At 39.1% G+C, this 13,923-nt stretch overlaps 1 protein-coding gene across 1 annotated transcript; it reads right to left on the bottom strand.

Moving 5' to 3' along the window:
* Positions 1-11,548: 11,548 nt before the first annotated feature.
* hoxa13b (homeobox A13b) lies at positions 11,549-13,493 on the bottom strand. The gene is made up of 2 exons (XM_080426462.1): positions 12,821-13,493; positions 11,549-12,200 (listed from the first exon to the last, which is right to left on the bottom strand). The coding sequence occupies exons 1-2, from the start codon at positions 13,458-13,460 to the stop codon at positions 11,959-11,961; spliced, it is 882 nt and encodes a 293-aa protein (XP_080282588.1). The 5' UTR covers positions 13,461-13,493; the 3' UTR covers positions 11,549-11,958.
* Between the last annotated feature and the right edge of the window lie 430 nt (positions 13,494-13,923).

Here is a 13,923-nt window from a genome sequence, read left to right as displayed (position 1 = left end):
ATTCTGTGGTAATATGCCGCGCGTCTATCAATCCTCGCATAGTTCCTCCGTGGCGCTGCGCTCTCAGCCACTTTGAGGCAGATCAGTGGAGCAGAATTTCTTAGACGTAAGCTGACGTGGGAGATCCATCTCTATCCATTCCTGAGGGCGAAAGCCATGTGACCATGGGCACAAACTGACAGATACGCCTCAACGATGCCGAGGCTATATATGAGCCAGTGACTTAAGAACACAGAGCAGTCCAAGGCTATCCTGAGAGGAAAATCTGACAGGGGATATTTTTACCTCAATGCTAGGCTTAAAACATCAATTGAAACACTGTTTAATTGCGTTTTGGGTAAGAGCGATTTTTGAGTGATGATATGCAACTGTCCGTTCAAGTATATCCTACTTGCAACACCGCAAATAATATAGAAAAAACGCAAAGAGCAGAAAATGAGGTAGGCCTATACATTTCACAACTTTATGGTTGTTACTTTCATGGCCAAATTGGCAAACCAACGCACTTTCATGCAAAAAGCCGACTTCAAATCCAAGCCCTCACCTTAACCCTAACCTTAACCCCTTCAGAGAGACCTTGAGCCTATAGCCTTGAATGGAGATGGAAAAGCACTCTGTTTGGTGATCGATTTTTTTCCCTTTACTTTGCCTCTTCTCCAAAAGGTCAGAGTGGAGACATGGAGACATTTCGCAATCTAAGCTGTAATATGGTGATATTTTACGCATTTGTTTTATCGGCAACCTTTATTGCGTAGGTTAGGCCAGGCCGGAACATGACCGCTCATTAAGTAATTTAGATATAAGTCTAATTATTTCTACATTATGACTAATTGCTATTTAAGCAATTTTGTTCTATTTTTCTCCTGCCGTTAAATCTGATTTTTTTCATACATCTGATATGCATTAACCATATAGGCCCATATGGGTAACAGGATAGGTGGGCACTATAGGGACATCTGTGCACCTCGATGTAAAATTGGCTATTTTGTCCAAAATGTTAAAAAATAAAATATTTGGAAAATGTTTTTGAGTAGCCTAAAGTATACATGATTAGACCATGCTTAAACATTCGACAATTAAGATCTAATCTACAAACTGCAATTGCTACAAATTGCTACAAAACCTGTATATCCATGGCATAGACAAGAACTTGAAGGATAAAATTAAGTCTGATGACAATGTACCGTGCATGTTCACATCATGTATACTTTACATTACAAAGACCATTTTTATTTTGGACAAAATAGCCAATTTTACATTGAGGTGCCCAGATGTCCCTGCAGTGCCCACCTATCCTGTATCCGGTCTATGTGGCGCAATGCGGTGGTATTGCCTAAATGTAACCCTACACTGAACAAAAAGACAACTTAAGAAAGGCTAGATGCCTGCTTTAGTTGGCTACCACACGTGTTTAGGCGAATGTCAGTGGGCCTGCGACATCGCACGGTACACATAAGAGTCCATTTGTATACATCTCAAGAGTTAAACCAACACTGTGGATTTTCGGTGTTGGGCCATTTGAGAAGTTCAGTGGAACCATACGTGTTGACTTCTCGGATGAGTAGGTTACCAACTATGCGCCATGGCCGTTATATGGGAAATAATGTTTCAATGATACGTTAAAGGGGGACGTTAAAAGGCTAGGATTATTATTCGTGGCAGCAGTGGTGGAAAAAGCACTAAATTTTTTTACTTAAAAGTACGTAAAAGTATCAATACTGCAATATAGAAATACTCTGTTACAAGTAAAAGTCCGGAATTCAAAATTGACTTGAGTAAAAGTACAAAAGTATTGGTATGGTATCAAAATATACTTAAAGTACCCAAAGTAAAATAACTCACTATGCAGACTGTCCCATTTCACAAGTTTTCAATATAGCAGATCTACAAGCTCACAATGCAGCGACGTATTGTGAGCAAATGGCCAAAATGTATAGGGTTGAAGTGGGTAATGTTTTGTAATAATAATCAAAATCTACAAAGTTACTAAGTTTTCAAATAATTGTAATGGAGTAAAAGTACAATATTTGCCTTTGAGATGTAGCCTAGTAGTAGAAGTAAAAGTATTGAAAATTGTGAATACTGAAGAAAGTAAAAAAAACTCAAAATTGTAGGCTATAGTACTTGAGTAAATGTACTTGGTTACTTTCCACCACTGCGTGGCAGGCATTTTTCGTGGGCATGAAAAAGTAAATAGTCGAATACGTTTTGCTTTCTCGAATAAGTCACACACTGGTCTAGGAACCCCTAAATGTTTAAATGATGCGTCCAAGGTTAGAATTACATGCACGAGGTAATATAATCATAAATAGCCAGTATGTTTTTTCACGGGGAAAGAAAAGTAAAAAAAGAAAATTAAAAAAGCAAAAACTCCTCGGTTCATAACTTTCCAACAATACAGTGTATAGTGTTTTACAGGCGTAATACTCCGCATGTGGGCCGGATGAGGCTGACTGTACTGTGAACATGATTAGTGACGCTCGGAGCCGTGACGAAGCACGCAATTATGAGCCAGTAGGCTATATATAATATAACACCACGGTGTTGATAACGTTTAATGCAAACGTGTTAGGCCTGTTTACAGGCTGTCAATAATCAGAGTTATTTGTGAATGAAGCGGAGCAGATCTATAGGCATTTGCACTGTATCGTTTCACAGCTTCTATATTTGGCAAAGCTATATAGATTAAGCGTGCGGTAGAATTATAGGCCGAATTATAGGCCGCAGTAGTTCTCAAACTTTTTCGTGCCAAGGACCCCCAAAGTAAGTGATACATATTTGGCCGCGGACCCCCATCTGAAAATGTTTTGTGCCAGGGACCCCCTGAAGAGAAGATTTGTGTTAAAAAAAACATTTTCCACAACACTTTCAAGATTTTTCAAAAATGTTCAAAAATAGCAGATGTACAAGCTTCGTGCCGCGCTGTGAGCTTGTATATCTGCTATTTTTGAATAGCCAATGTATAAATTGATGGAGTGGTTAAAATGATTGTGATGCTGTATTAACACATTTAGCTGGGGACCCCCCACACCCCCCACACACAGACACACACAGACACACACACAAGGACCCCCTGGACCCCACTTTGAGAGAAAGTAACATGAGATATTTGGGCATTTGGTACTGATGCAGAACGGTTAGTGCAAAATGCTGCCCAACGCATCTGTCATAGCAGGATAATAACCAAATCCTGTGGACTAATATAGCCAAAGAAGGATTTTCGTCACCTGCTGGAAACACAGGTGTTGTGGTTCTTCCTCATTTATACTATGTAGTACAATGGTGTCACTCGCCAAAAAGAACAGATCTAAAAAGCTGTTAGCTTGTTGTCTTTTTAACTATACCTGACAAAATGGGATAATAAGCTAAAATAAATACCTATCTTTGTTTCCCTTTTTTGTAAGTTCCATAACACTGCAATCTTAGACCTATATTATTAAGTTACTTTTTGATATTATAATGAATGGCACGAAGAAAGTATAGGCCAACGTCAGTTCCTGTTTTCGTGGGGCGTTCGAAATATTTTTGAAATGTCGCATATAGATCTAGATGATGTAGGCGACATTTCAAACTTGATCTGTAGCCTACTTCCCTGTGCTTGTCTTTGCAAACTGTTAATAAAGTATTCAATCAATCAATCAATAATCTAGGCTAGATCAAGTTTATCATGCATTTTTATTCATTCGTAAACAAACAAACTACAGGTTGGGCCCTCTCCGATTTCACAGCAGCCTGAAATAATTAGCCATATCGGGTTCCAGATAAACATAGAATGGGCAATGTTAAAGAACACAGTAGGCCTACAGTTTAAAATATACTCAAATGATTCAACTCGACCAATGTTAAGTTGCAATTATCTGAGAAAAAAAGATGTGAGAGAAATGTGAGCAGTAATTCGACCACATGCCCTGGCATCTATATAGGCAGAAAAGGTGAAATAGCAGATCTAGCTGAAGGGCATTGCAAGCATGTGATCTGTTACTTTAGCTATTTGTCATATGACGAGGTACTTATAGGACTTAAATGTTGAATGTATAATTGTGTGTAGCCTATTAGGCCTAGTTTGCTATTGGCAAATCATTTTGATCTGATTCAGAATTCATTTTTCGAGTCATTTATGAACCAAAACAAGTCGTGGTTATTTTTCATGCAGGTAGTTTGTTTGTCGGGTGTGCTTTGTCTGTTGGGGGAGTCAAGTGATTGGCAGAATACACAGTAAAATCCTAAAGTGTTAATTTAGTTCTGAGTCCATTAAAATTTTACTGTGCAGGGTCGAATTCTCCATTCTAGGCCTACAACAACAACCCCAAGCATCGAACAGTGCTTAACTTTAACATTTTGTTTGGTGAATTAAAATTAAAACATTTGGTGAATAAAAAAAAGTAACAAACAACCAGGCATGCAATGCTCATTTGGTATGTTCTTGCACTCTATTTCAATGACGTGACGCGTATTCTTGAGGTTCTTGAAAACAGAGTAGTGGATTGGTTTATGAATTTCGCCAAGTGTTATAATAGTCTTCAGATTTGTTTCTGCCACCATGATGTGACTTTTCTAATTAAGGCAGATTTAGAAGGTTTGGTATATATCAAAATTATTTTGAAATACATGTCTTTTACGGCTTTAGGCAAAACAACAAAACGATGCACGTGTAGTTGTGCATAAACTGTATAAGTGAAACGAGCATATAATAGAAATTGCTCGATCTTGTTCTTTGAGTTTAGATATAGACTACCGTAGACGAATCTCTCAAGACCATGCACTGCCTTAAACATGTAATTGTTGTTAGTAGGAATATAAGAAGCACCCGGGAACCCATTTTAGCGAATGGGTTCCCAGATTGAGCCTAGACGTGCTTTAGGCTAATAAACTGGTTTTGAATAACACCTCACAATATTCTAAACCAAATCCTGCAATTATCCAAATGTCTGAATAAGATTTATGATGAGCCCACGAAACATGTCAAATCTTTGTCAAATCAAAATGTCAATACTTCCGAAATGTTACTTCCACGAAGAATAGCCTGCAGCCACAACTGTTTTCCTGTCATTTCACAATCACCATATAGCAGTAAAACCCTTAAGGCTTTTTACAAATAGTGTTCCATTTGCACACTCTTCAGGGTAAAAATCAAGGCTATGTGAACATCTTATGTTTAGATCTTACAGTTCATAAGTGTAGACTCACTCAAAGCAAACTGTATGAATGCCAAAAACGGACAATAAAAAGTTAACGGTGAACCAAATAGATCATCAGTGATTCGGTTGTTCAGGAATTGTTCTATATGGAACCAGATGGTTTACAAATGAGGCCATGGGCTACATGCTTTGTCACGAATAAAACTAAACTAAACTAGAATGTAAAATTACTAGAGGTATGCTAATGTGACTGTGTGCTTAAGGGTATAGGGTAAGTGATTTACCTTGGTTAAAATAAGTGTTAAATAATATTCTGATAGACTACTCATTGCTACATTGTTTGTTTAGTATCCATGTCTCTCCAGCTCTTTATTAAACAGAAAATACATTTTGAGGTCGGGACACAATTTTATCCCATCAGGATATAACTCAGACAGGATACAGATTAAACAAGTGAAATTGGAAGTGATGACACAAAGAAATGAGCAGACAACATTGGAACTGGAACAGTATAATGAAGCTGATAAATGGGTTCTCTCTCCTGATTGGCTGACAATTTGCCACCCACCTGAAAATGTATTTTCTGTTTATTAAAGAGCTGAAGAGACATGGCGACTGTGTTTACTGAACAAACACTCTATGGTAATGATTAGCCTACTATCAGAATATAGAGCTTTAACCTTTTAACAAAAAACCTCCAAACCTTTAAATGGCTCAATTTGGTATACATTTTGCATTATTCTCCATCATTGCGCGCGCGCACACACACACACACACACACACACACACACACACACACACACACACACACACACACACACACACACACACACACACACACACACACACACACACACACACACACACACACACACACACACACACACACACACACACACACACACACACACACACACACACACACACACACACCCCTCCCAAGGCCAGACGCCAGCCAGAGGATCTTGACTGTGACCTGTGACGTCATCAACATGCATCCGGATCCGGAGCTGCTGCATAAACAACATGAATGGGAGAGTGATTTTGTGGTTTGACCAAAATGTTGGAAATCCTCATATGAGTTATGAAATAAATATGAACCCCAAATATGACAAGAAGAATGAATATATTAAGACCTGAAGTCGATTCTATAAATGTCTTCTAAATCCTAACAGTTTTCTGGAAAAAAAAACTATTCTCAAACCGTTTCATGTCAAAGAGAAGGACCCCCCAAAATGAAATGTATTTGGCCGCCGCAGGGACCCCCATCTCAAAACATTATGTTCCAGGGACCCCCCCCCAGAAGCAAAGGTTTGAGTTACAAATGTTTGCTTTAAAAATATAAATAGCATATCATATTCAAAGATTTGCACACATTTTCACGATTTTTCAAAAATAGCAGATCTGCAAGCTGTAGTGCGGAGCTTGTATATCTGCTATTTTGGAATAGCCAAATAAATCTAAAATGACACAGATGCTTTCCCGGTCTTAGTGGAATAGGCCTAAATAAAGAAAATCTCTCAGTGAAGCAGTTCTGTAATGACGCCATAGATTCCATTCTTGGATTGGTGAGTTGTTCACAAATATCGGTCTAACCGCTTTAATAACATATGGTTTACTAATGATATATTAGGTAGTGTAAAATGGAATATATGGCCATAAAAACCTTGAAATTACTTATTTTTATACAATAGTCTACACTGCGGAATTGTTGATTGGTCACACAACAGACTTTCAAAAGGCAACTTAAAGGGGAAATCCACCCATTTTCAATATTTAACTATGTCATTAATATAGCATAAAGGAGTTGTGTGGAAATAAGAAAAAATTTAAAAAAAAATTAACATTGCAAAAAAATGTAACATTGCAAAAAAATTAACATTGCAAATTACACTGTGATGACTCATCATGGTGTAATTTGCAATGTTAATTTTTTTTGCAATGTTACATTTTTTTGCAATGTTAATTTTTTTTTTAATTTTTTCTTATTTCCACACAACTCCTTTATGCTATATTAATGACATAGTTAAATATTGAAAATGGGTGGATTTCCCCTTTAAGTAGCCGTAAACCCCACTCCCCTGACACTTTATTATTCCACTCCGAATTCCAAATTATGTAATAAACCCAGATTTGGTACATAAAGACAGATCATGACTCAGAATTAAACTAAATATGGGCCATATGGGAAAGCACATCAACCCCCTGCACAGCCAGAAATAAATAAAAATGGAAATTGGTGCGCATATATATATATGTGTGTGTGTGTGTGTGTGTGTGTGTGTGTGTGTGTGTGTGTGTGTGTGTGTGTGTGTGTGTGTGTGTGTGTGTGTGTGTGTGTGTGTGTGTGTGTGTGTGTGTGTGTCACAGAGAATTAAGATAAAGTGAATAGACACTGAAGACACTCTCACACATTGTGGAAGAGTTCCAATTAGGTCTAAATTATGCTCTAATGAAAGACTACACGTAGGCCTACATATAGGAATATTGGTCAATAAATAAAAGAAGTGGATGCTTCCCAATACAGTATAGACTATAGGCCCTAAATAGGTATGGAGTGAACATTAGGGGACGCGTCCGTGTTGTGTTCTAGTCAGCAAGCATCCAGCATTATACTGGAATTGATTGTTTTTACTATTACCTTTAGTTCATTAGTCATATCATATGACTGTAATTCGCTACAAAGGAAACGACTGCCTTATTTTTTCCCGTAATAGACCTATTATGTAGCCTATGTATACAGCATAAACTGAATTAAACAGTTTGATTCTAAAATGAACATTATGGACGTTATGTTCATAAACCATTAGTTATTTGCCTGTTCTGAGCATTTAAAAGAACAATAGTCAGTACAGGCAAGTGGTTATATGCCAACATATCACCCAATGCTCAATCACCCATTGGGATATGCTTATTTTATATGCTATAATAATCTAAGTTAGGTTGCATTAACAATCCAGATAGGACCTCTGTTTGTTTTCAGCTGCCTTTTATTTTCATTAAGTAGATCTATAATGATGCCAAATACCCTATATGGAATGACTGGAGTGTTAGCCTGAGTGTTAAAATGTTGATATTTTGAATAATCAAATTCGTCATTCTATACTGCGGGGATTCAAGTGTCAGAGGTCTTGAAGTCTCGTTACTTTTAAACTTTCTATTAATCAATTATAGTTAGGAAAGTTGAAACACATTCTTAATGTTTGAACATTTTGTATTATTATTCTGTGTCATTTTAGATTTTTGCTTTGGCTATTCAAAAATAGCAGATGTACAAGCTCACAGCGCGGCACGAATACATCTGCCATTTTTGAAAAATCTTGAAAGTTTGAGAACTACTGATTTAGAAGGCATTTGTAGAATCGGCCTCAGGTCTTAATGGGTTAAAAAGCCTATGATATACTGTACATTATGCCCAAAATAGGGACTACAGGTTGTAAGTGCAAGACAGTGCTCTATGTGGGGCAGACCTTATGCAAGAGGCAACCGTCTATTACACCTTCTCAACGCTAGATGCCACCACGAGCTGTGTGCATGCAGGCCTTCTGTACATAGAATGATGCTGCCTGCAAGTCAGTGTCTCCAGCCATGCAGGTATGGGCAAAATAAGACGACACAACTCAAATTATGGAAATTAGCATAATAAGATTTAACAGGCTACATATTCAAATCGGCGCGATTTTGGCAAAATGGTTGTTTTCCTTGCACACTAATCCCTATGTGATAAAGGGCATGTAGACGAAATGTAGTGTAGTCGTGTAGTCGTCGGTCCTGCGAATTCAATCATTTTCGCATAATTCAATACAACGGGTTTTGACATAATGGTCTGTCCTGTGACGACTTTCAACGATCAGCACACACTGAGATGCTTAATCTATGGGTAGGCCTATTTTCTCACACTCGAGTCTCAAAATGTATAAAAAGAAAGATTAGGGATAGCAATATTACTTACTGAGGAACATATACCCAACAAAATCAGTGTGTTCATTTAACTCTACCAGAGTAGACATTATAACTGCAATTTGACACAACTGAAAATACAGCTAATAAAATGTCTGATTTGCCTCAGAACGGAATTGACATCAACGTTATAATGCGTGTTTAATACGCCTACCTGGATTCAACATTTTGGTTAATGACATAACGGGCAAAATAAATGACACCAACTTGCAATGGTATACGCATTAAAAACGAAATATTATTAACCATTTTATACCAAGAATCATAGATTGATAAATTGGACGTTATATAGGCCTATTTTTTTTTTGATATTTAAAGAAAATCTGCAAACTGTTTTGGAAACGAATCTTCAATTAGCCTATTATTTGAAAGAAGTAGACCCCTATATGTGCTCAAATGAGTTGATTCAATTAACAACTTACTGGCATACAATTGTTGAAAATCAAATTAATAAATGATCATTGGTCAAAATTATGAAGAAATATTTTTCTTATTTCAAGCCAACTGAAGAAAATGTTATACATTTCATCAAAATGTTTTGACATTGAACAAATCTTCAGTTTGCAATTTAAATGGAATCACATCTGTAATTATAGCTTTATTAGGTTATATAATGGAATATTATATTGAACACCTGTATAGGCTGTAGTAGGCTATGCCTATTAGGCTACGAATAAAGTGTAATTCCTAAAGTAGAGCATGCTATTCAATAGGACTGAGTATTAGTAAAACATATTTGTGTTTCTGAATTTAATCTCTACACAGAGGATATATGTATCACTCGTAGTGCTTGAACACTCAACACACACCAGTCTGTTTATCTGTCTCGAACCCCATTTTCAACATTATATGTTGTCCTAATACAGTCTGTTTCTAATATCTGCGCTGACTTTATGGTGTGTACTTGAGGAAGGAGGACATTAACTTTGAAGAACAGAACAGAACAAAGGGAACGTGATAGAATGGAATAGATTTAGCAACACATTTGCCTAAAGCCTACTCCTCGAACCATGCCAACAAGCTTGCACAGAATAGAATAGAACAGAATAGAATAGGCACATGTTTAACTACCTAACCCCAGCATCGGTATTGTGGGGAAAGCTTTTGCTGAAAATAGCAGATCGACAAGCTCAGAAGCCACACATTGCGTGGCATTGTGATCGGCTATTGTCAGCGAAAGCTTTCCCCACAATAACAGAAAACAGAAAATACACTAATATGGAGCCCTGTGGGACTCCGGTTACCCATGTGGTTTAAGTGGTTAAGTCTGCTGCCAATCATCGTCCTGCTTGTATCAAGTGCTATTGGTTAAATACGGACACTGTGTTGACACACTTTCGTCGCTAGATGGCGTCATAAAGGTCCTGGTGAATCAAGAGGGCTGCATGAACGAGAGCTCGATATGGCAGTAGCAGTATAGGCTGATTACAGTATTTATTTACAGCTGGCAACATCTAATTTAATCAAGGGCTTCCCTTCCTTTTAGAAATACTAAGTAACATAATCATTCATTTTGATCATGATGAATTACAAAAGGTGAGTGAATATAGCACAATGTTGGGCTATAGTCTTTGAAAACATTTATTGGGAAATCTTGACTATTGCAGTCAGAAGACGGAAAATGAGTATAGCTGCATTCACATAGTATTTACATGTTTAAATAGACTTGCATGTTCAATATTTTGAAAAAATAAGTGACTGAAAGGTGTTAAATGGCATACAGTGCTGTTGGCACTTCACACAGAGGGCGTATAGGCCTATTCTGGCCTTATAGGCCAACAGGACAAGTTGAAAGGGGTTTATAAATTAATAAGCATGCTAATTATATCCACCGACGGTGACATGCGGGCCAGCTAATTCTATCATTCTAGCTACATCACATTCCATTTGAGGGAATAACACTCTTTCATTACGGCAAGCAACGGAGTCAGCCGCTCACAATGCAAATCGGCGGATTGATAGTTAAAATGCTTAACGTCATACCCTGTAGTGCAGACAGTGGTTCTCAACCTTATCAGGCCGTGACCCCCCAAAATAATCATATTTGAACTGAGGACCCCCCCCCCCACCCTGATAAGCACTTGGAATGTAGGAGTTAAAAAAAAAAAAATCCATGTAGTTCAATTTTGTTTGACTCAGTTCCACAGATAAGTATTGTGGAAAATAGTTGTGAGCCTGTAGATCTGCCATTTTCACATTTTTTTGCCTTTTACTTATATTATTTGACGATTTAGCCAATGTTTGTCCAGTTCTTTATTGTAAAGTTTGTTGATTACTTTTGATGCAGTAATGGTCTTTTTCTCCTTTGTTTTAGGTATTAAAAAGGCAATCATGTGGGGACCACCCTGGGGGTCCCAACCCACATGTTGAGAACCACTGCGTGTGTAGTGTACATGAAAACCTCTGGCCTTTCTGCGTTTGAGAACAATTACGTAGAAAAATGCCCAGCTCGGTGATTCCACAGGCATCCAGATTCCAGACAGAGGTTTAATAAATGTCTGATTGAGTCGTGTTTTTACTCTTATTGAACAGCACATCCACACATCAGCTCCTAGTACAACATCCTTCAGAGAATCAATGGTCCTGGTCAACATGTTGCAAGTCATTTCCGATCCTCTGTCAACAGCCGACACTGGATGGTTCCAATTAATGGCGGTGGGTGGGTGGAGGAGGAGAATGTACAGGCCTAAACGTGAATCTCCAAAGCAGAACCACTTTGGCGGCAAAGAGTATTAAGAAAAAGAAGAAAACACTTCATCATAACGTAATAAATTATATAGAACACAGTTTATGTCGATGGAGGAACGTCAAAGTCTCAACCTGATCGCCCCCCCTCTCGTTTGTTTAGTATTTCCAAAGGCTAACTGCTGCTCTTGAATTTGACGACGACTTTCTTCTCCTTGACGCGCCTGTTCTGAAACCAGATGGTCACTTGTCTCTCTGTCAGATTGGTTTGGGCGGATATCCGTCTTCTTTTGTCCTTGGTGATGAATTTATTGGTGGCATACTCCCTTTCCAGTTCCTTCAGCTGGATCTTGGTGTACGGCACGCGTTTCTTTCTCCCGCGGCGCATGGAGCTGACATCTCCACTGGATATAGTGTCTGCAAGTAAAAGATCACATTCTGAGATTAAATGCAACTATAAGAAGCCTAAAGAGTTTTTTCAAAGTGGGACTGCATGTCCGGGACCCCAGGGGGTCCTTGACAGTGTTTCAGTGGGTCCCAAGCCAAGAGTAGCCTATTTCATTTAACTATCATTCAAATCACTCAAAGTTATTTGCAAAACATTCATGAGTGACTAACATGTTTCAGAGTCACCACTAAATGTATTTCTCATGTACCCTACAATTATGACAATTAGACAATTAAATTGTGTTTGACAAAAACATCTTTCTGGAGTCCCTAATCTATCATTTGAAATGGGGCCCATAATGAAATTGAATTAGGGAGTCCGTGACCTGGAAAGGTTTGAGAAACCCCTGGCCTTTCAGTCAAACAGCAAAAAGTTGGCAGCAAAACTTTCCAATTTTTTTTTTGATGCCCCCCCCCCCATATTTCTTCTCTCCAACACATTTGACACTAAAGTGATTTTAATCAGCGTTGGAAATATCACGATCATCGAGGCATGCATATAGGCCATTCAATACCATTTCAAAAGCCATACATTGTCCTTTCCAGTTATTACATTACGTTATTATTTACTAATACGGTTTACGATGTACCTTGTAAAGAGGATTTCCACAGAGCATTTGACTGTGGCTGCTCCTTGGCGCAGTAAACCTGGCCGTTCCAGCCGTTGGCGATGGCCCACGGCTGGTGGTAGGGCTCCACGGGCAACAGAGGCTCGTGTCTGGGCTCAGGTGGGGCCCCCAGCGTCGGCACGACGGGTACGTCCAAATAACTGGGCTGATAGGGACCGGTCGAATAGCCCTGGTAGAAGGCGAATTCCTTTGCCCTTGACTGGAAGTCCTCGCCGGAGACTGACGTGTCCATGTATTTATCCCCATAGCCGGGGGGCTGCGCGCAAGTCTTGACACCGCCGTGTGACACCCTGCACGGGTAATACCCGCTGCCAAAGTACCCATAGGGCAAGGATGCGTTGGGCGAGCTCTGGGTGGCGGAACAGGGGCTGCACTGTTTGACAGGTTCGCCCATCATGCCGGAGACCGGCACCTCGCTGGAGGTGTAGGTGGTGCTGGGAGCCAGCGAGGTCGGATGCGCCAGCAGATTCCTGCACTGGTTCGCGGCGAAGTTACCTCCAGCAAAGCCCTCCATGTTCTTGTTTCTCTCGTCCAAGGCGTTGTCGTACAGGAACATCATGGGGTCAATCCAGCGCGGATGGAGGAGTAATGACGCGGTCATAGCATTGACCCTACATTGAGACGGAGCGGCTCTTTTTCAAAATCCCACTCGACTGAAAAGAGATAGAGAATCTGAGAGAGTAACCGATACCAGCCTGCCTGTGTACATAAAGACCGAGAGGTTATTGGCCAAGGCCAGACACGTGATATGCAAAGGAGATGATAAAAGTCTAGACCGCAGATCATGCAGATCAAGGCGAGCTCCGCGTTTTAAGATAATAATGTTCGATGCTCATACTATCTTCTTTTTTTTATTTAGTACAGAGATAATCAGAGTCTCCCAGTCTCATTCAAAAGCATATTTTACAGATTGTAGCAGATATAGTTGCTTTTTTTGCACAGCAAGCAAAAGACAACAAGCTTACATGAAAAATCTTGTCCTATGGCAGCACGAAGAGTAGCCTACAATTGATACAGTAGCCTACGTGCTACTCATTCACAATTATGTGTAGAGCAAGCAACAT

This window comes from Gymnoscopelus braueri (assembly GCF_963280865.1).
Source record: "Gymnoscopelus braueri genome assembly, chromosome: 4".
NCBI lineage: Eukaryota > Metazoa > Chordata > Actinopteri > Myctophiformes > Myctophidae > Gymnoscopelus > Gymnoscopelus braueri.
This window is presented reverse-complemented; position numbering and strand designations above follow the sequence as displayed.